General features: G+C 50.0%; 1 protein-coding gene across 1 annotated transcript in view; it reads right to left on the bottom strand.

Annotated features, from left to right (window-relative positions):
• cfap44 (cilia and flagella associated protein 44) overlaps positions 1 to 19,350 on the bottom strand; it is a 209,912-nt gene that overhangs the window by 22,329 nt on the left and 168,233 nt on the right. The window contains exons 26-30 of the mRNA XM_086006122.1: positions 15,790 to 15,985; positions 12,919 to 13,029; positions 9,389 to 9,519; positions 6,988 to 7,104; positions 2,689 to 2,890 (exon numbers count right to left, since the gene is read on the bottom strand). Of these exons, the coding sequence (XP_085862248.1) occupies positions 2,689 to 2,890; positions 6,988 to 7,104; positions 9,389 to 9,519; positions 12,919 to 13,029; positions 15,790 to 15,985 (757 nt within the window). The remainder of the gene's footprint in view (positions 1 to 2,688; positions 2,891 to 6,987; positions 7,105 to 9,388; positions 9,520 to 12,918; positions 13,030 to 15,789; positions 15,986 to 19,350) is intronic.

The following is a 19,350-nucleotide window of genomic DNA, read 5'->3' as shown; positions in this document are numbered from 1 at the left end:
CCTACTAGTTACCCTCCCCGCTGATCTTCACCGAACCCACTAGTTACCCTCCCCGCTGATCCTCACCGACCCCACTAGTTACCCTCCCCGCTGATCCTCACCGACCCCACTAGTTACCCTCCCTGCTGATCCTCACCGACCCCACTAGTTACCCTCCCTGCTGATCTTCACCGACCCCACTAGTTACCCTCCCCGCTGATCCACACCGACCCCACTAGTTACCCTCCCCGCTGATCCTCACCGACCCCACTAGTTACCCTCCCTGCTGATCCTCACCGACCCCACTAGTTACCCTCACCGACCCCACTAGTTACCCTCCCTGCTGATCCTCACCGACCCCACTAGTTACCCTCCCTGCTGATCCTCACCGACCCCACTAGTTACCCTCCCTGCTGATCCTCACCGACCCCACTAGTTACCCTCCCTGCTGATCCTCACCGACCCCACTAGTTACCCTCCCTGCTGATCTTCACTGACCCCACTAGTTACCCTCCCTGCTGATCCTCACCGACCCCACTAGTTACCCTCCCCGCTGATCTTCACCGACCCCACTAGTTACCCTCCCCGCTGATCCTCACCGACCCCACTAGCTACCCTCCCTGTTGATCCTCACCGACCCCACTAGTTACCCTCCCTGCTGATCCTCACCGACCCCACTAGTTACCCTCCCTGCTGATCCTCACCGACTCCACTAGTTACCCTCCCTGCTGATCCCTCACTGACTCCACTAGTTACCCTCCCTGCTGATCCCTCACTGACTCCACTAGTTACCCTCCCTGCTGATCCTCACCGACTCCACTAGTTACCCTCCCTGCTGATCCCTCACTGACTCCACTAGTTACCCTCCCTGCTGATCCCTCACTGACTCCACTAGTTACCCTCCCTGCTGATCCCTCACTGACTCCACTAGTTACCCTCCCTGCTGATCCCTCACCGACTCCACTAGTTACCCTCCCTGCTGATCCTCACCGACTCCACTAGTTACCCTCCCTGCTGATCCTCACCGACCCCACTAGTTACCCTCCCCGCTGATCTTCACCGACCCCACTAGTTACCCTCCCCGCTGATCCTCACCGACCCCACTAGTTACCCTCCCTGCTGGTCCTCACCGACCCCACTAGTTACCCTCCCTGCTGATCCTCACCGACCCCACTAGTTACCCTCCCTGCTGATCCTCACCGACCCCACTAGTTACCCTCCCTGCTGATCCTCACCGACCCCACTAGTTACCCTCCCTGCTGATCCTCACCGACCCCACTAGTTACCCTCCCTGCTGATCTTCACCGACTCCACTAGTTACCCTCCCCGCTGATCCTCACCGACCCCACTAGTTACCCTCCCTGCTGGTCCTCACCGACCCCACTAGTTACCCTCCCTGCTGATCCTCACCGACCCCACTAGTTACCCTCCCTGCTGATCTTCACCGACCCCACTAGTTACCCTCCCTGCTGATCCTCACCGACCCCACTAGTTACCCTCCCTGCTGATCCTCACCGACTCCACTAGTTACCCTCCCTACTGATCCTCACTGACCCCACTAGTTACCCTCCCTGCTGATCCTCACCAACTCCACTAGTTACCCTCCCTGCTGATCCTCACCGACCCCACTAGTTACCCTCCCTGCTGATCCTCAGTTACTCCACTAGCTACCCTCCCTGCTGATCCTCACTGATCCCACTATTTACCCTCCCTGCTGATCCTCACTGACCCCACTAGTTACCCTCCCTGCTGATCCTCACCGACCCCACTAGTTACCCTCCCTGCTGATCCTCACCGACCCCACTAGTTACCCTCCCCGCTGATCCTCACCGACCCCACTAGTTACCCTCCCTGCTGATCCTCACCGACCCCACTGCTTCCTCTGCTCCAGCCATTTTTCGACCTGTTTCAGACCTGTTTAGAGTGACAAGGAGAAGGCAAAAGGATATATACTGCTAGTTTAATCTCATTCACTGGCCACGTGAAAATGTTGATTACATTTTAAGATGGGAGAGTTGTTTCTTTCTCGCATTTCGACAGCACCTTTCACAACCTCAGGACCTCCAAACACGCTTTACAACCAACGATGCATTTTTGAAGTTTAGTCATGTAGGAAACGCAGCAGCCAGTTTGAGCACAGCAAGGTCCCAATGAGCTAGTGACCAGATCGTCTGTTTTCGTGGTTGTTGGTTGAAGGAAAATATTGGCCAGGACACCGGGAGAACTCCTCTTCTTCGAAATCCTTTATGTCAACCTGAGAGGGCAGGCGGGGCCTCGGTTTAACATCTCATCCGAAAGACAGCACCTCCCACAGTGCGGCGCTCCCTCAGTCTGCATTGGGGTGTCAGCCTGGATTATGTGCTCAAGTCTCTGGAGTGGGACTTGAACCCACGACCTTCTGACTCAGAGGCAGAGACTGCTACCCACTGAGCCAAGACATAAAGGTCCTTATCAATTCAACGGATGCCATGGAAACATTTTACACCGTTAAACTGCGGCTGTAATTAAACTGAACTGCTGTCAACCTATTGTTTAGCAGGTCCGGCATAACTGTTCAAAACGTGATTCACGTACTTTACACCTGAATACATGGCACAGTTTGGATCAACATGAAGCCAGGAGTGCTTTTCATCGACAGAAGTTGTGTGGTGTACCTGCCTGCAGGTGATCTCTGACGCTAACTTTCACCTCTGCAATATGCAGCATTACCTGCTATTTCAGCTTCCATCTCTGCTTTGTCCCACAGGAGCTGGACATGCTTCTGCCGTGCTTGTTTATACAGCTCTCGCTGCTTGTCCTTCTCCAGCTGCAGTTCTTTGATCCGCTTTTGCAGCGACATTAAAGCCGGATTGGTGAAGACCAGTCCGAGTACAAGATCATTTGGCATGTCTCCATTGACAATGTACTCCACCTGCCATGACAAGAGAAACCGTACAGTATTCTTCGATTATTGACAGACTCTGGGACAAACACCAACTCACAGTGGATACAGTATTTAGATTATTGGGATGTATCGACAATGGGAGGAAACCCTTTCCTTCCCTAAATCCCTGCATCTCTCCATCTCACTCCTCTTTTAAAACCCTCCTTAAAACCCACCTTTTTGAAAACCCCTCCTAATATCTCCTTCTTTAGCTTGCCTATGTTTAAGGTGCTATACAAGTGTAAGTTGTTATTGTTGTATACTTGCTCAAGAAGTGTGACACAGCCCAACCACACCGCAGGGAAAGGGTTTGCCCCGTGTCCCATATCCGTTCCTCTCATTGTCCTGATCCTCACGTGTCCAAGACAACTGTACAAACATTAATGGGTGTGCTGTCAATGTGCCTCAAGAATGCGTAGCCAGTATCAGAATGGAAACATGAGGTTTCACTCTCTTTCCTTTGGGGTTGCACTTTGTTTGCAATGAGTGGGTTTTGAAATGAAGTTTTATTGCAAAGTAGTTTAAATTATTTTTTATTTCAGATTTCCAGCATCTGCAGTATTTTGCTTTTGTATTAGTGTCTGGTTCACTGCCACCTCTCTTCTAGGAATGCCCACCTTGAAGAAGTTCTGCTCTTCTCTCTAACGGGATTTCCGTTTGTCTCTTTTACCTTGTTCATTTTCATTGCTTTCTGTCTCCCTTCTCGTGTTTGATCAGGTATAGACCAAAACTTGCTTTCACAGCCACATCTCTTTCCTCAGGACTGGACAGACTAGATGCAGGAAGGATGTTCCCGATGGTCGGGGAGTCCAGAACCAGGGGTCACAGTCTAAGGATAAGGGGTAAGCCATTTAGGACTGAGATGAGGAGGAATTTCTTCACCCAGAGAGTGGTGAACCTGTGGAATTCTCTACCACACAAGGCAGTAGAGGCCAATTCATTAAATATATTCAAGAAGGAGTTGGATATATTTCTTAAGGCTAAAGGGATCAAGGGGTATGGGGAGAAAGCAGGGACCGGGTACTGAATTTGAATGATCAGCCATGATCGCATTGAATGGCGGAGCAGGCTCGAGGGGCCGAATGGCCTACTCCTGCTCCTATCTTCTATGTTTCAGCAACTGTCTCCAGCTCCGACTTACTCCACGTGGATTCCAACTGAAATTCCTCCCCTCATGTTTTGGATCCACCCAGGACTACAGATATCTCCAAGATATTCAGCGTTCCTCGAACCACTGCTCTCGCTGTATCCTGAGATCCACGCTGAACGCCATGCGCCACCACATGAACACTCTCAACCTCTCTCTTCAGCAGCACCAACTCATTCTATCTCAAAGCTGTCCTGGTCCGCAGTTCCATTTCATCCTTCGTCTCATCTGGCGCTTTAACAAAAAACTTTTTTTCTTTCTTTCAGGTGTCAAGGATCGCAAGCTTCAACAACTCTTGGACACCAACGCCCCTCCGGAACCTTCTTCCCCTTCACTTTCCTCTGACCTCATCCCTTCTTCCAATCTCACCCCCTCTGACCTTCCTCTCTCTGACCCCGAACGATCAGTCCTTAGCAAAGGCCTGAGCTTCATCCTTTTACGCCCCCACCTCAATGAATTTCGAGCTCGACACGATGCTGAGCTCTTTTTCCATTGCCTTCATCTCCGTGCCCACTTCTTTGGCCAGGAGTCTTCCCCTCGCACGACTGACCCTTTCTCCCGCTTTCAGAATTCTCGTTCTACCGGGACCCCTCCCTCTGGCCTCTTACCCTCTCTAGATCTTTTCATTGCAAACTGCTGGCGTGACATCGGCCGTCTCCATTTCTCTGCTCCCCTCACTCACTCCAACCTACCTCCCTCTGAACTTGCAGCACTCCATTCTCTCAGATCCAACCCTAACATTGTCATTAAACCTGTTGTCAAGGGTGGTGCTGTTGTTGTTTGGCGAACCGACCTCTACCTAGCGGAGGCTGAAAGCCAACTCTCCGACACCTCCTCCAACCTCCGCCTGGGCCATGACCCCACTACCGAACATCAAGCCACCATTTCCAAGACCGTCACTGACCTCATCTCCTCTGGAGATCTTCCCTCCACGGCCGCCAACCTCATAATTCCCCAACCCCGCACAGCCCCCTTCTACCTCCTTCCCAAGGTCCACAAACAGGACTGCCCCGATAGACCCATTGTTTCAGCCCGTTCTTGCCCCACGGAACTTATCTCTTCCTAGCTCAACTCTATTTTTTCTCCCCTTGTCCAGTCTCTTCCCAACTACATCTGCGATTTTTCCGACGCCCTCCATCACTTTAACAGTTTCCAGTTTCCTGGCCCCAACCGTCTCCTTTTCACTATGCACGTCCAATCCCGCTACACCTCCATCCCCACCAGGATGGCCTGAGGGTGCTCCGCTTCTTCCTTGAACAGAGGCCCAACCAGTCCCCATCCACCACCACCCTCCTCTGCCTGGCTGAACTTGTTCTCACATTGAACAACTTCTCCTTTGACTCCACTCACTTCCTCCAAATTGCTATGGGAACCCGTATGGGTCCCAGCTATGCCTGCCTTTTTGTGGGATATGTGGAACATTCTTTGTTCCAGTCCTACTCAGGTCCCCTCCCTCACCTCTTTTTCCAGTATATTGATGACTGTATCGGTGCTGTTTCCTGCTCTCGACCTGAACTAGAAAATTCCAATTTCCACCCCTCCCTCACCTTCACATGGTCCATCTCCGACTCTTCCCTTCCCTTCCTCGACTTCTCCCTCTCCATCTCCGGGGATAGGTTATTGACCAACATTCACTACAAGCCCACTGACTCTCACAGCTACCTGGACTACACTTCCTACCACCCCACTTCCTGTAAGGACTCTATTCCATTCTCCCAGTTTCTCCGTCTCCGCCGCATCTGCTCCGACGATGCCACCTTCCATACCAGTGCTTCTGACATGTCTTCCTTTTTCCTCAACCGAGGATTCCCCTCTACTGTGGTTTACATGGCCCTTGACCGTGTCCGTTCTATTTCCCGCACTTCTGCTCTCACCCCTTCCCCTCTCTCCCAGAACCATGATAGGGTTTCCCTTGTCCTCACCTTTCACCCCACCAGCCTCCACATTCAACGGATCATCCTCCGCCATTTCTGCCATCTCCAGCGTGATGCCACCACCAAGCACATCTTCCCCTCACCTCCCCTTTCAGCATTCCGTAGGGACCGCTCTCTCCGAGACACCCTAGTCCACTCCTCTATCACCCCCAACACCCCTTCCCCTTCGCCTGGCACCTTCCCGTGCAAGCGTAGGAGATGTAACACATGCCCTTTTACCTCCACCCTTCCCACTGTCCAGGGCCCCAAACACCCCTTCCAGGTGAAACAGCGGTTTACTTGTACTTCTCGCAATCTAGTATACTGTATTCGCTGCTCACGATGCAGTCTCCTCTACATTGGGGAGACCAAACGCACATTGGGCGACCGCTTTGTGGAACACCTCTGTTCAGTCCGTAAGGGTAACCCCGAGCTTCCAGTCGCCTGTCACTTTAATTCTCCGCTCCACTCCCACTCTGACCTCGGGCTATTACATTGTTCCAATGAAGCTCAATGTAAGCTCGAGGAACAGCACCTCATCTTTCGATTAGGCACTTTACAGCCTTCTGGACTCAACATTGAGTTCAACAATTTCAGACCATAACTTCTTCCCCTATTCTTTTTTTTCCATTTTATTTATTTATTTTCTCTCTCCCACATGGCAGCTGTCTTTCATCTAGAGCCATCTTTTGTTTCTTAACTTGTCCCATTACCATCTCCTTTTGCATTGCACCATGTCTTAATCTCTCCTGCCTTCCACCCTATCACAGACCTTCCCTTTTGTTCTTTCCTCCCCGCCCCCTTTTCCCTGCCCCTACACTTCCTTAAAAACCTGTTCCATCTCCAACTTTTTCCAGTTTTGACGAAGGGTCTTTGACCTGAAACGTTAACTCTGTTTCTCTGTCCACAGATACTGCCTGACCTGCTGAGTATTTCCAGCATTTTCTGTTTTTATTTCAGATTTCCAGCATCCGCAGTATTTTGCTTTTAAATTATTTCTTATGTTCTTAAATTCATCCTTTTACCTGGTGGATTTTCAGAGGAACGACCACATACAGCTCATTCAGTTTCTGCTGTTTCTCTCGTTGCAATACTTCCAGGTCTTGCTTCGCCGACTTTACAGTCACTTTGATAACTTTTATCTGTGATAACGGAGCAATTACATTGTTATCTGATCCAATAGGAAGATGATGCCTGTTGACAATGGAGATGAGTTGAGCTCAATAATATTAATGGCAGCAGTAGTCACTGTGTCCTGACTGGAGCTTGACTGAGCAGCATTGGCCAGTTCTGAAAGTTCATAATAGAATCGGGACCTCAAATCTAAAACTTTGATGTTCACAATTTTTTTTGTCTAACGGTGGTAATTCTGGATTTAGTCCAGTCACAAGTGTGTCCACGCCTCCCTCACCAAAAGGTTGATAGGAGTTGACTGGAGGTTAGGAGAAGTGACCAAAAGCTTGGTTGAATGGGTGGGTTTCAAGGAAGGTCTTCAATGAGAGATAAGTGTAGAGGTGCACAGACAATCTCTTCATGGAGTTATGTGCAGACTGATGCTGCACAATACCAGGGTGGGTCATTCAATGGTTTCTGCTGATTGATACCAAACGGATGGGGAGGGGACCTCAAGTGGAGGTGATCTTTGGTGGAGGCTTATTTTATCAAATGATGGTAGAAGTGAGAATATAGGTGTACGAGAGGAGGAAATGGAACTATTGATCACGCTGACTGTAGTAATAGAATTGATTCTGAAAAATTAGTAGAACTCAGGGTGGATCAGTCACTGGGCCCTGATGCTGTAACCCAGGCTGTTGATGGGAGGCAGAAAGGAGATAGAGGCTCTGGCACAACTTTTCAATCCTCAAAATGGCGTGGGACTGGAGAGTAACCGATGTGACACCTTTGTTCAAGAAGGGAGAGATAGGATAAACTATAGCCCAGTTAGTGTAACTTCAAGTGTGGCCAAACTCTTAAGGATTAATTTTAACTCCCAGTTGGTTTCCTGTCTGCTCACAGCAGCTCGAGGCTAGGCCGCTTTACCATGGCAACTATCCACCCTGTGCGAGGGAAGTGGCTGCTGGCTTCGTGGAAATCGGGCGGCATATGGCTGCCCCCTGCAGGTGTGGGGAGGCAGTTTCTGGGAAGGTATGGGGGGTGGGGGGGGAAAGAGAGAGAGAGAGGAGGGGGAATGGGGAGGGGGAGGTGAGTGGGGGGAGGGGAGGAGGGGGAGTGGGGGGAGGGGGAATGGGGAGGGGAGGAGGGAGAATGGGGGGGGAATGGGGGGAGGGGAGAATGGGGGGAGGGGAGGGAGGGGGAGAGGGAGGGGAATGGGAGGAGGGGGAATGGGAGGGAGGAGGGGGAATGGGGGGGAGGGGAGGAGGGGGAAGGAGGGAGGAGGGGGAATGGGGGAGGAGGGGGAATGGGGGGGAGATGGGGGAGGGGAGGATGGGGGGAGGGGAGGAGGGGGAATGGGGTGAGGTGGGGATGGGGAAGGGGAATGGGGTGAGGAGGGGGGATGGGTAATGAGGTGAGGAGGGGGAATGGGGGGAGGGGAGGAGGGGGAATGGGGGGAGGGGAGGGGAGGAGGGGGAATGGGGGAAGGTGAGGGGAGGAGGGGGAATGGGGGAAGATGGGAGGGGAGGATGGGGGTGAGGGGAGGGGGAATGGGGGTGAGGGGAGGAGTGGGGGTGAGGGGAGGAGTGGGGGTGAGGGGAGGATGAGGAGAGGGTAGGAGGGGGAATGGGGGTGAGGGGGAATGGGGAGGATGAGGAGAGGGGAGGAGGGGGAATGGGGGTGAGGGGAGGGGGAATGGGGGGTGAGGGGAATGGGGGGGGAATGGGGAGAGAGGAGGAATTGGGAGAGGGGAGGAGGGGGAATGGGGGAAGGGGAGGAGAGGGGAGCAGGGGAGGCCTAAACTTTCCTTATGGGGCCCGGAGGATCATTCCTGCTGCTCTTCGACCCACAAAGGAATGTAAAGCACGTCACGTCCCAATCCTCTTCTGACTCGCTTCAACCAGGCAGAGAGGCCGCACAGGCCTCGTGTAAAGTGCCGTTAGGCTCTGATTGACATCACCGGAGTCCAATTAGTATATTTAAAGCAGGACTCGGTGGCTTCAGTCAGGTGCCTCCGCCAACTGCTCTGACAATGCGGGATCCAATCAGTTCTCTGGCAGGTAACTGTGAACAGTCGTGCAAATCCCTGTGCAACTCCACTAGTGACCTTTACCCCAGGGAGAAGATTTCCCGTTAGTCACCAATAAATGCTCCCTTCCCATCCTGCGCAGTGCCATTGGAATTTACTCCGTTCTATTCCACTGCTACTTGGCTAAACAAATGCTTTGCATTCTTGTTATCGAAAAGTAAAGTTGCTTTAGACATAGCTAGAATATTCTTATTTAAACAGCTAAAAAAACTCAAGTGACAAACCTTTTTAGCAATCACATCAAATTCTTTCTTTATTAGATCCACTAATTTTTTCTCTTCAGCCAAGGCCTCCTCAATATCCAGTCGCTTTTCTCGAAGTTGAAGGGTGTTTTCAAACAGTGCTGGGTCACAAGCTATGTCAGTAAGACAGGTGAGAGATTTTACAAGATTTCTCTTTTAACCAATTACAGAAGGATGATTCTATGATAACAAATTGCCCCAATGGAGCAGGATGGTCGTTGAAACCGTGAGGTTTACAGCACACACAGGCCCTTCGGCCGACTGTGTCTCTGCTGACTCTTTGCTAGAGCAATCCCAAACTAATCCCACCGCCCCGCTCCCTCCCCATAGCCCTGTATCAATCCCAAACTAATCCCACTGCCCCACTCTCTCCCCATAGCCCTGTATCAATCCAAAACTAATCCCACTGCCCCACTCTCTCCCCATAGCCCTGTATCAATCCAAAACTAATCCCACTGCCCCACTCTCTCCCCATAGCCCTGTATCAATCCCAAACTAATCCCACTGCCCCACTCTCTCCCCATAGCCCTGTATCAATCCAAAACTAATCCCACTGCCCCACTCTCTCCCCATAGCCCTGTATCAATCCCAAACTAATCCCACTACTGCACTCTCTCCCCATAGCCCTGTATCAGTCCCAAACTAATCCCACTGCTCCACTCTCTCCCCATAGCCCTGTATCAATCCCAAACTAATCCCACTGCCCCACTCTCTCCCCATAGCCCTGTATCAATCCCAAACTAATCCCACTGCCCCACTCTCTCCCCATAGCCCTGTATCAATCCAAAACTAATCCCACTGCCCCACTCTCTCCCCATAGCCCTGTATCAATCCCAAACTAATCCCACTACTGCACTCTCTCCCCATAGCCCTGTATCAGTCCCAAACTAATCCCACTGCTCCACTCTCTCCCCATAGCCCTGTATCAATCCCAAACTAATCCCACTGCTCCACTCTCTCCCCATAGCCCTGTATCAATCCCAAACTAATCCCACTGCCCCGCTCTCTCCCCATAGCCCTGTATCAATCCCAAACTAATCCCACTGCCCCGCTCTCTCCCCATAGCCCTGTATCAATCCCAAACTAATCCCACTGCTCCACTCTCTCCCCATAGCCCTGTATCAATCCCAAACTAATCCCACTACTGCACTCTCTCCCCATAGCCCTGAATCAATCCCAAACTAATCCCACTACTGCACTCTCTCCCCATAGCCCTGTATCAATCCCAAACTAATCCCACTGCCCCACTCTCTCCCCATAGCCCTGTATCAATCCCAAACTAATCCCACTGCCCCACTCTCCCCATAGCCCTGTATCAATCCCAAACTAATCCCACTGCCCGCTCTCTCCCCATAGCCCTGAATCAATCCCAAACTAATCCCACTGCCCCACTCTCTCCCCATAGCCCTGTATCAATCCCAAACTAATCCCACTGCCCCACTCTCCCCATAGCCCTGTATCAATCCCAAACTAATCCCACTGCCCGCTCTCTCCCCATAGCCCTGTATCAATCCCAAACTAATCCCACTACTGCACTCTCTCCCCATAGCCCTGTATCAATCCCAAACTAATCCCACTGCCCGCTCTCTCCCCATAGCCCTGTATCAATCCCAAACTAATCCCACTACTGCACTCTCTCCCCATAGCCCTGTATCAATCCCAAACTAATCCCACTGCCCGCTCTCTCCCCATAGCCCTGTATCAATCCCAAACTAATCCCACTACTGCACTCTCTCCCCATAGCCCTGTATCAATCCCAAACTAATCTCACTGCCCACTCTCTCCCCATAGCCCTGTATCAATCCAAAACTAATCCCACTGCCCCACTCTCTCCCCATAGCCCTGTATCAATCCAAAACTAATCTCTCTGCCCCACTCTCTCCCCATAGCCCTGTATCAATCCCAAACTAATCCCACTGCCCCACTCTCTCCCCATAGCCCTGTATCAATCCAAAACTAATCCCACTGCCCCGCTCTCTCCCCATAGCCCTGTATCAATCCAAAACTAATCCCACTGCCCCACTCTCTCCCCATAGCCCTGTATCAATCCAAAACTAATCCCACTGCCCCGCTCTCTCCCCATAGCCCTGTATCAATCCAAAACTAATCCCACTGCCCCACTCTCTCCCCATAGCCCTGTATCAATCCAAAATTAATCCCACTGCCCTGCTCTCTCCCCATAGCCCTGTATCAATCCCAAACTAATCCCACTGCCTCGCTCTCTCCCCATAGCCCTGTATCTTCCTCTGTTTCGAATCTTTATCCAGTTTTCCCTCAAAAGATGCAATGTTCTCTGCCTAAACCGCTCCCTGTGGTAAAGCATTCCATGTTCCAACAAACTTCTCTAAATAGATTGTTCTTGACCCATCTTTTCACTCACTCAGTGGCGATTTTAAATTGGTGACCCCTCATCACTGACTCCCAACTAGAGGAAATAGTCTTTCCCCATTCACTCTGTCAAAATCCTTCTTCATTTTGAAAGCCTTGATTAAATCTCCTCTTAGCCTTCTCTGCTCCAATGGAAATAGTCCCAGTACTTCAAGTCTCTTCTCATAACTGTAGTTTCCCATCCTGGCATCATCCTGGTGAATCTACACTGTACACTATGGCTTTAATGTCCTTTCTATAATGCGAGTCCCAAAACTTCACACACGCTCTAACTGTGGCCTAACCAGTGATTTTGCAAATATCAAGTATAATTACTTCTTTACTCTGATACTCAAAAAGCTGTTGGCCTATTTTCTGTTTTTGTTTCTGTCACTTTTAAAGTCGATAGTCTTGCATGCATCAGCCACTTCCACTCCATTCCCTTGTGTGTACTGTGCCACGGGACTAAATCCCTCTTATTTTCAATCAAGGCATTACAAAATGACATATCTCACAGTAATATGATTACATTAATCCACTGAATTGTCTTTTAACTTGAAGCCCACTGCTTCTTCCAAAAGCCTGGGCTTGGATTTGATATTTTTGCTGTGGCTCTGAGTTTGGATTGTGCAGTGTGAGTACGTGCAGTGTACCTAATTGCTCAGAAGGCATCAATATCGTTCAGTCCGCTGTACTGATGGAATATTTTTCACCAGCTTCTAGCAGTTTTAGGTCAGTTGTTTTTTTTTAAGTCACTTGAAGTCAAGCAAAATGATGAATTTCAAATGCTTCATTGAGGTAAACTATATATTGTGTGTTTTCTTTAAAACAGTGACGGTGTGTTTGAGTACATTTGTAAGTATGTATGTGTGGGGAGCTGGGTGTAAAATAAATGACTACTGATTAAACACCTGTTGTATAAATGTCAGAAATGGTATTAAACAGAGAGAGTGAGACTGGTATCAGAGCGATAGGGACCAGCGTGTGAGAAAGAAAGAGATACAATATTAGTTAGTGAAAAAAGGACATCCTGAGGATGTGATAAGGTAATATAATTGCAAATTCTTTCTTATTTTCAGTTATTTAAATAAAATCTTGCAATAGATTTTGTTGGCAACACTTAAAGATGCTGATATAGCTCTTACTATCGGGACAAGCAGAGTCATCCACTCCACCGTCATCAGAATCTGATTCAACCTCATCACCACTGAAGTCAAATTCCTCATCCGATTCTTCATCGCTCTCTTCGTCTGAATCTGTAACCAAAAATCAGACCAGACCAAAATAATAATGGCTTCAAAAGTACTGCCATAGCTATCAGTATTAATATGTGTGGGAAAGGACAGTAACAGACAGCAATATTAGTAAATGAGAAAAGGTCAGTAACAGACAGCAATATTAGTAAATGAGAAAAGGACACTGCAATATTAGTATATGAATGGTTCTGGGGATGGGGAATATCAGCTACAAGGACAGGTTGGAGAAGCTGGATTTGTTTTCATTAGAGCAAAGGAGGTTGAGGGGTGATTTGATTGAAGTGTACAAGATTATGACGGGTTTGGATAGGCTAGACGGGGAAAGGCTGTTCCCACTAGTTGATGGTACAAGGACTAGGGGACACAGATTTAAGGTTTTGGGCAAGAGATACAGGGGGGAAGTGAGGAAAAACTTTTTTACACAGCGAGTGGTGAGGACCTGGAACTCGCTGCCGACGGAAGTGATGGAAGCGGAGACACGCGGGGAGAAATTTAGTTGTTTGCGCCACCCGTTAGTGCTTTAAGAGGGCGATAAGTGGGGCGCGAGGCAGCCAGCGCCCGGGCGCGGCGAGACCTGCGCCTCTCGCGAAATTGAGCGGACATTTAGCGGTGGCGCAAAACCGCAACGCCCGCTCAGCTGCGCGCGCAGCTCCTGACGTCATTTCATGGTGCAACGCCCTTGGGGCGCCCCGAACCGGAAATTCAGTGGCACCCCCCTTTCCGCCTGGCGCTCCCAGCGACTGGAACAGTTCCCAGTCGCTGTGGGGCTGGGGGGGGTGCTATTTAAAGGTGGCTCTTCCTGGCTTCTTTGTGGTAGCCATTTCTGGACCACTCCTTCTGTGAGAGAGAGAGAGAGAGAGATTTGCAGAGACACAAAGCTTTCTGCATTGAGTCAGCGCTCGCAGAGGTACTTTTGGCTTGGGCCCAGAACTTTGTAGTTGGTTTGCTTTTTCACTGGCATAACCTTGAGTGGCCACATACTATGGGGGCTGCAATGGGTGGAAACGTTGGGCTTCTCCATTACATTGCGAGGGCTCCGATGCGCAGGGTGTGGCTGCAATCCAAGATCGAACCTCCCCTTTAAGAGCTGACCGGCGCCAGCGCGTCTGCGTGCAATCGCTAACTGGCCACACCTGCGCTGCGCCCGCCCTTGGTGGTAGCGCCTCACTTCACAGAATCACAGAATCACAGAAACCCCACAGTGCAGATAGAGGCCATTTCGGCCCATCGAGCCTGCACCGACACATATCCCACCCGATCCCCGTAACCCCTACACCAACACATATCCCACCCTATCCCCGTAACCCCACGTATTTAATCCCCCTAACACTAAGGGTCAATTTATCATAGCCAATCAACCTAACCCGCACATCTTTGGACTGTGGGAGGAAACCGGAGCACCCGGAGAAAACCCACGCAAACACAGGGAGAATGTGCAAACTCCACACAGACAGTCACCCGAACAGTGCTAACCACTATGCCACCGTGCCTTAAGACAGTCGTGCAGCGTCTGTTTTAGCGCTCCAAGCACCTCCTGGGGCGAAGCAGGTCAATTTAGCAGTAGGTGGCGATAATTTGCGCCGGGCGCTAAATTTCACGCTCGCTCGAGTATTACGCCCCAAATGTGGCGATACTGAATTTCTCCCCCTCAATGTTTTCAAGGGGAGACTGGATAGACACTTGAGGGAAATAAACTTGCAGGGCTACAGGGATAGAGCGGGGGAATGGGACTGACTGGATTGCTCTACAGAGAGCCGGCACGGACTCGATGGGCTGAATGGCCTCCTTCTGTGCCGTTATGACGCTATGTGAAAAGGACAGTAACAGACAGCAATATTGATATATGTGAAAAGGACAGTAAAAGACAATATTAGTACATGAAAAAAACTGAAGTAGACATATAAATATTTTGATGTACTTTCAATTCTCAAATGTTTAAAAAACAATAGCAATATACGTCAATTTTCACACTTATGTATCCAGCAGTCTGGGTACTCTGTGACAAATGGCTCACTTCCTGACCCCTCAAAGCCTGTCCACCATCTACAAGGGTCAAGTCAGGAGTATGATGGAATACTCACCACTCCCCTGGATGGTGCAGCCGCATCAACACTTGAAGCTCAACACCATCCAGGACAGAGCGCTTCCCTTGATCGGCCTCACTGGATTCAATATCCACCCCTCCCTCTACCGGCCCACTGTGGTTGCAGTGTGTACGATCTACAGGATGCACTGCAGCAACTCGCCAAGGACACTTAGACAGCATCTCCCTCCCCGTGACCTCTACCAATGAGAAGGACAAGAGCAGCAATGTTGAGGGAACGCCATCAGCTCTGAGTCACACACCGTCCTGACCTGGACATATATCGCCGTTCCTCCACCATCGCTGGGTCAAAATCCTGCATTACTTAAGTGCCACCATTGTGGGAGCACCATCGCCACACGGACTGCAGCAGTTCAAGGAGAAGACCCATCACTAACTGTTCAGGGCAACTAGGGTTGGCCAATGAAAGTGGTCAGTGTCATCTGCTTACTGAGTACAAACTAATGAAAACAGCTCCACGGGTAGTTCGTTTTGCACTGTGGTTATCATATAACAGAAAGAACCTACTTCCAGTTATAGTGGGAACTCCCAGTCAGTCCAGTCATTCTTCTGTACTCTAAATTAAAACTCAGATTTTCAGAAGTAATCCTTAAAAACATTGATGGAGAGAAGATGATAATGAGCTGGTGATGAAATGAATCTTAGAGTGTGCACACCTGCAGAGATTTTTGCTTCGCTCTTTCTTGTACGTTTGAGTTTCTTCTTGAAGACTCTGGTGAGAAAATCAGCATGTTTGTTGTTTTCACCTAGAGACATCAGGAAGGTGGCATGAAGGGCCTTCTCCTTCTCTTGTAGTTTAACTACGTCTCGCTTTTTGACTTCTAACTGCTGGAAACAATCCTCTGATTTCAGCTGTAACAGAAAGTACAGCAGTTTCTGTCAGAGTTAAGGACTGATTCTGAAGGATAGAGGAGTATATAGTGATTAAGTATGATACAAGAATGACCATATCATTAGCAAGAACCATTCGACCTACGGCATTTATATAGTGCGTTCATACATCCTCAGACTGTCTCAAAGTGCTTTACAACCAAGTAACTACCTTTTGAAGTGCAGTTACCTTTCTCCATTCGCCAAAAACACATCACATTTTTATCGGCACTTCTACATATTCGTCCCAATTTTGCGAGTCTGGCAAATGGTGGAGTTGAGCTGGCCCAAGGAGCAGGCTCATCCACACCTGCAGCACAGAGGCCTGGCCTGGCCCAAAGAGCAGGCTTGTCCACACCTGCAGCACAGAGGCCTGGCCTGGCCCAAAGAGCAGGCTTGTCCACACCTGCAGCACAGAGGCCTGGCCTGGCCCAAAGAGCAGGCTTGTCCACACCTGCAGCACAGAGGCCTGGCCTGGCCCAAGGAGCAGGCTCATCCACACCTGCAGCACAGAGGCCTGGCCTGGCCCAAAGAGCAGGCTTGTCCACACCTGCAGCACAGAGGCCTGGCCTGTCCAAGGAGCAGGCTTGTCCACACCTGCAGCACAGAGGCCTGGCCTGGCCCAAAGAGCAGGCTCATCCACACCTGCAGCACAGAGGCCTGGCCTGGTCTGGCCCAAAGAGCAGGCTCGTCCACACCTGCAGCACAGAGGCCTGGCCTGGCCCAAAGAGCAGGCTCGTCCACACCTGCAGCACAGAGGCCTGGCCTGGCCTAACTTTCCAACATTAGCCTCTTCTAATTAAGATTGGGCTCAACTGGAGGAGGCTAATGGCACAGGTAAAGTATGCCCAGAGAGAGACTGGCCCTCAGCACAGTTGGCTAACAATCCGAGAATCTGGTGAGGGAACAGCACCTCCCAGTTCCCCACCAAGTCACACACCATCTAAGCTGTTTTGCAAAAATACATTTGGTAAATTTAACTTTTAATGTTTCAATCCTCAGACCATCTCCTGGGGAGATCCCAATGTGCCTTCCCTAGCTTCCAGTTGGCCTCAGGAGAAGGTATCAATGCTTTTTCATGTTTAAAATGCTGCTCAAAACCTGTAAGTGACCCTGTATGGCACCTTGCCAATTTTATCCAGCAACTGGTTGGTCCTCAGACAGCGAATGACACCTCTGGGGAAATCCACGGCTGGGTGTCCAGGGCCCTTCCTTGTACCTCTTTCATCTCTCCCCATTTTTTTCCCCCAAGTCCTTTCCGCTCCTGCAGTTTTTAATTTCCACATTTTGGCTCTAGGCCAAGTCTTTTGGTGCAAGAGACTGGGCCTCCGGGCAACCCTCAGCTGCCACATCCCAAGGTCACCCGGGGCCTCTCACCAACTTTTAATGACTTCTTTCAGGCTCCATAGTGCTGCGAGATACTTATTTCCCCCATTGTTTTAGCACTTACCAAACTATTTTTCTGCCCAAGATCAGGCATCGCTGCATGTCCCCCGCCCCCCCCCCCGTCTTCCACCCCCCCCGGCCCAAACGATTCTGCCAGCCAAATCTGGTCGAACCTTCAGCGCCTTCTCTTGTGCCCTGTAGCTTCTCCCTGACTGGTTTTCCACATTTTATCACCTGTTATACTTATCAATAAAATTAGATATAAAAGATGATTCAGTTAATAAATATTCATGAATAGAAACCTTAAAAATAGTGATTCAATGAATACTGAGATATTTTCAACTGCTTAATATTTCAGAACTTTTCAATTCATGGGGGAAAAATTGGGTGCTGCCCATTTTGGGGCGTTAACATTGCCGGGGTGTTAATTTTAGTGCCCCAAAAAAGTTAGCGCCCCTCCGCCGTAAATTCAGCAGTAGCGCCCCAAGCAGGAGATGGGGGCCGACTGGAAATCACTCCAGCTCCTGCTTGGGGCGCTACTACTCAATGTCGCGGCGCTACGTGCAGTTGCGCCACGCACGGCAGCACGTAACGAGTGTCACTGTAGGCCTCCTCCCCTGATTAAAGGGAAGGGGCCTAGCGCTGCGTGCAATGGGGCCCTGCTGGACGACCGGGGAGCGGGGTGCCGTGAAAACAGCCTGGCACTCGAGAGGAATGCTGGGCTGAGCAATCGCGGCCAGCACCCCGCATAAAAAGTGAAAGGGGGCAGGTGGTGGCAGTCAATCAAAACAAAAATGGCTGCCCGACACCTGCCCTTTAAGTAGCGCCACCGCCACCGCGGCAAAAACGCCCCCTGATCCTGTCGGACATATCGTCCAGTGATAGGTCAGAGGGCGCAAGGGAAGTTTGCAGCCGGCGCAGGGCGCTACCGGCTACCGCCACCGCTAACCTCCCGCTGAATTTCGCAGGAGGTGTTAGCGGCGCCGCACCCGGGTGCTAGGGGATTTGCGCCCCGGGGCGCAAATCAACCCAATTTTTCCCCCATATCTTTTAATGCCATAAAATTGTAAATTAATTTTTATTGATGCTTAATATTTGATTTTAAAATTTTTGATTCATGTATATTATAAATATAAATATCCTTTTCTAATGTTCCTAAGTGATGGTAGGTTAGTGTGCTGAGATTGTGATCGAGCAGCATCATGCACATAACAGCATGATACCATTGATCAGGACAGAAAGCACCGTCTGTGGCCCAATCAGGACACCCACTACATATGTGATGGACGGTATCCTCTGACTCACCAGGCGCCGTCACAGGAGATCGACAAGTATATTATTCATTATAACATTTCCGGTCACGGTTCCATTCAAAATTCCTATGTCAACAGTGGCGATGTGGTTTTTCCCATATTGATAGTGGTGACATCTGTCCTGTCACATTTTTAATGGAAGTTTCTGTTAACATGGCAGCCAGTGACTTTGTAATTCTATATTTCAGCCACACAGCTGGAGCTGTGGAGCAGGTTTCTAGAATCATTGGACAGAACAGAAGGAGGCCATTGTGCCTGTGCCGGCTCTCTGAAACAGCTACCAATTAGTCCCACTCCCCTGCTCTTTCCCCATAGCCCTGCAAAATGTTCCTTTTCAATGATATATCCAATTCCCTTTTGAAAGTTACCATTCAATATTGCTACCGCCACCCTTTCAGGCAACGCATTCCAGATCATAACAACGCGTAGAGTAAAAATAATCCTCCTTATCTTCCTCTTGTGGCAGAGCCACTAAGGGACTCCGATCAATTGTATATAATTCCCTTTAATAATATGTTAGCTACAGCCTGAGTCTGTATCTTTGTTTTCACTGTTTACATGTACAGAGCGCGATCACTTTAATAGCGCGGGTAAACGCGATGACGTCACGCCGTTCATCACGTGATCCCCCACCGGCAGGAAAAACGT

The sequence above is a fragment of the Somniosus microcephalus genome, chromosome 14 (assembly GCF_052327205.1).
Source record: "Somniosus microcephalus isolate GS21.2 chromosome 14, FLI_Smic_1.0, whole genome shotgun sequence".
Lineage (NCBI taxonomy): Eukaryota > Metazoa > Chordata > Chondrichthyes > Squaliformes > Somniosidae > Somniosus > Somniosus microcephalus.
This window is presented reverse-complemented; position numbering and strand designations above follow the sequence as displayed.